Source organism: Musa acuminata, chromosome BXJ3-5, assembly GCF_036884655.1.
Source record: "Musa acuminata AAA Group cultivar baxijiao chromosome BXJ3-5, Cavendish_Baxijiao_AAA, whole genome shotgun sequence".
Lineage (NCBI taxonomy): Eukaryota > Viridiplantae > Streptophyta > Magnoliopsida > Zingiberales > Musaceae > Musa > Musa acuminata.
The window spans coordinates 27039489-27042500 of NC_088353.1; the positions used below are offsets into that span (position 1 = coordinate 27039489).

A 3012-nucleotide genomic window follows, 5' to 3' on the forward strand; every position below is an offset into this window, starting at 1 on the left:
AGTTATTTCCTTAATTCATATCAACAAACAAGGAAGTAGATTAAGATTTCCTAAATCATGATGGCAAGTAGGGAAAACAAAATTTAAATCTCAATCTCAAATATTTGATTTGATTACATGTTGTCTGTTCATCATTCTGCTGTTTCCTTTCACGATTCAAATCCCGATTGCATTGTAGATTTGATTTTTTATCTGCTCATGTTCTGTGGTAAGAAAAATAAAACTATATGTAGCAGGATATGATATTTTTAAATAATTCTTGTATATCCTCCTTGCTGAGGAGAATTAAACTCCTACAGGACTTGTAGAAGCTCTTGGCAGTATGTTCTTAACTATTGCATTCTTGTAAGAATCAGTACAAAAAACAAAATTCTTCACTGTTTTGATTCATAAACCATGGCTGTTTGGTTGATCAACATGAACTCAAAATTTAGCTGCAGATTTCATTTGGTAGCACTTCCAACTCTTTGATTTCTTCAACACAAGGATTTCTTTCATGTTTCAAAGTAGAAATAACATCAAAATAGTTCAGGCCATGTTTCTTCCTTCTCCTGCATGTGCTGGCTTTCCTTCTTCGATTGAGACCTGACAGAGAGCTCTTTCCTTGTTCTTTCCCCATAGTACTCCATAAAGGCCTCCAACCATAAGAAGTCCACCTAAAATACTGAAATCAATGTGTCAACATAGCATTAGCTTAGCTAAATTAATCAGACAGTTTGAAAGATGGAAGAAAAACCAGGTATGCGTAGGCCCCACACCTTCCCACAGAAATCATCTCTCCTAGGAAAACAGATGAACATATCATGGTGAAAACAATATTTAGAGGTGTGAAAATTGCCGAAAACACAGGGCCCTTCTTCTCGACACAAAATGTTTGCAAATAGAAACAAACTCCTGTCACCACAAACCCCTGCCATCAAAGAAAATGTGATTCATCATTGCTTTTTCTTGTGAGAAACACAAGAAGATTTATCAGCAACAAAATGACTGACCTTCAGTTGATAGCATCATATCCAATAAACTTGTTGGGAATAAAATTATTTCCAGGAGGATTTTATCTCAAGATACCAAGAATATTTTTCTTGCTTGTACTTATGAAATAGGTGAGTGTTTCCTCATCTTTCTTAAAAATTCTTGAGGTGTCACTAAGAAAAATGATAGGCCATCGGTTGAACCTATGGTCAACTGATTGACCATAACTTTCATATATTTTATAAATAAAATAAAGCATATGTTATATTTAAAATAGAAAATTTACATAAATAGTATTATAAATTTTTTTGGTATGAGTGAGCCGACGGTGAGGGGATGAGAGAGTAACGAAAATAGTTCTTTTATTTTTCATCCTTATAATACAAAGACTAAATTGCCCTTAGAAAATTCAAACATCTTTAACGATAAATTAAAATTAAAATATTTAAAATATAAAAATATACAAATAATATTATATTTTTTTGATATGAGGGAACGGACATTGAGGAGATAAGAGAGTAACAAAAATAGTTTTTTATATTTATTTTTCGTCCTTATAAGATAAAGACTTAATTGCCCATATAAAATTCAAACATCTATAATGATAAATTAAAATTAAAATTATTTAAATTATAAAAATATATAAATAATATTATAGTTTTTTGATATGAGGGAACAGACATTGAGGGGATAAGAGAGTAACAAAAATAGTTTTTTTTTTTAATTTTTTCATCCTTATAATAAAATGACTTAATTGTCCTTAGAAAATTCAAACATCGTTAACGATAAAAAAAAAAAAATTACTTATTTTAATCTGTTTAAGAATCAAATAACCTAATCGGTTTAAGATGCTGAGTCACTCACACTGTAGAGGATGGCAAGCAGGCCCATATCCCACTGCAGCTTCCACTTGGAGCTGTCCCTCTCGAATGCTATCGCAACAAACAGCGACTGAAATGTGCCGAAGAGGCACTCGAGTGTTGTGAAGAGAAGCTTGGAAGTGTACTCCTTCAGCAACATCCCCTGTAAGCAAAGTGATCAGCGATTAGCATGGAATCCCCAAACCCCCCTGTTGCCTATGGCAACATCTCTCTCTCATGGCTGATCTAATGCTAGTGCAATGCACCTGTAAGACCAGCCACAATGCCCAGGTTATGTTGGAGGTGATCATGAAAAGGGTGCCTTTGATCCAGGTGGTCTTTGGCAGAGCTGCCTTCTGGTGTGTTGGACTTGTGTGGCGGCCGGAGGAGCCATGGAGGTTCAGGGGATGGATGTAAGAGCCTCTATAGAGGGCAGTCATCACCACTCCGGCCACACAAAGTGCTATTCCCACTGCCTTGGCTATTCCTGAGATCCTCTTCACCTTCATGGTCTCCATTCTGGATCATTAAAGTACACATACTACTCTGTTCATATATTGAAGCTGGAGATATTTGTCATGGTAATAATCTATGCCAAGTGCATTAATTTGAGAACATACACTTGCAAACTTTGTTACTATAAATATGAAGTTGTGAGGGAACATATATATATATATATATATATATATATATATATATATATATATATATATATATATATATATATATATATATATATATATGTATGTATGTATGTATGTATGTATGTATGTATGTATGTATCAAGCAATGTAGTTTGGCCCTTAAAATAGCGATATGGCCCATCAAGAAGTATAACAATAGGCCACTTGATCCTATAATCGGGTGCAACTTCTATCAAAAGCCATGAGCCAGCGAGGAACATCTGCATCGTACCAGAAGATATTTTTTCGACCTGAAATGACCTGTTCCGATCTGACCCGACTCATCAGTTTTTTTTAGTACTGAATCGTAGCTACTTTGCTTCGATCTTTTTCCCCTCAAAGAATTAATCTTTGGAACGGAAATTAATGAAGGTACATAATTTATATGATGTCGCTTACTACTGTCAACAAAATTAGTTCTATCTCATAAGGGAAGAAGAATAGAAGAAGAGCCACAAACCTGAAGAGCACAGCAAAGAAGAAGGTATATACCGGGA

At 34.5% G+C, this 3012-nt stretch overlaps 1 protein-coding gene across 2 annotated transcripts in view; it reads right to left on the bottom strand.

Moving 5' to 3' along the window:
- Positions 1-380: 380 nt before the first annotated feature.
- Positions 381-3012, bottom strand: part of LOC135638638 (WAT1-related protein At5g64700-like) — a 3158-nt gene continuing 526 nt past the window's right edge. Inside the window, exons 3-7 of one of the 2 annotated variants that reach the window (XM_065151847.1) lie at positions 2976-3012; positions 2099-2351; positions 1837-1995; positions 759-910; positions 381-656 (exon numbers count right to left, since the gene is read on the bottom strand). The exon at positions 2976-3012 is cut by the window's right edge and continues 80 nt beyond it. In XM_065151847.1, coding sequence (XP_065007919.1) covers positions 431-656; positions 759-910; positions 1837-1995; positions 2099-2351; positions 2976-3012 — 827 coding nt within the window. In that variant the 3' untranslated portion in view covers positions 381-430. Of the gene's footprint in view, positions 665-758; positions 911-1836; positions 1996-2098; positions 2352-2975 lie in introns of both variants that reach the window. The other variant, XM_065151848.1, reaches the window with a different exon arrangement.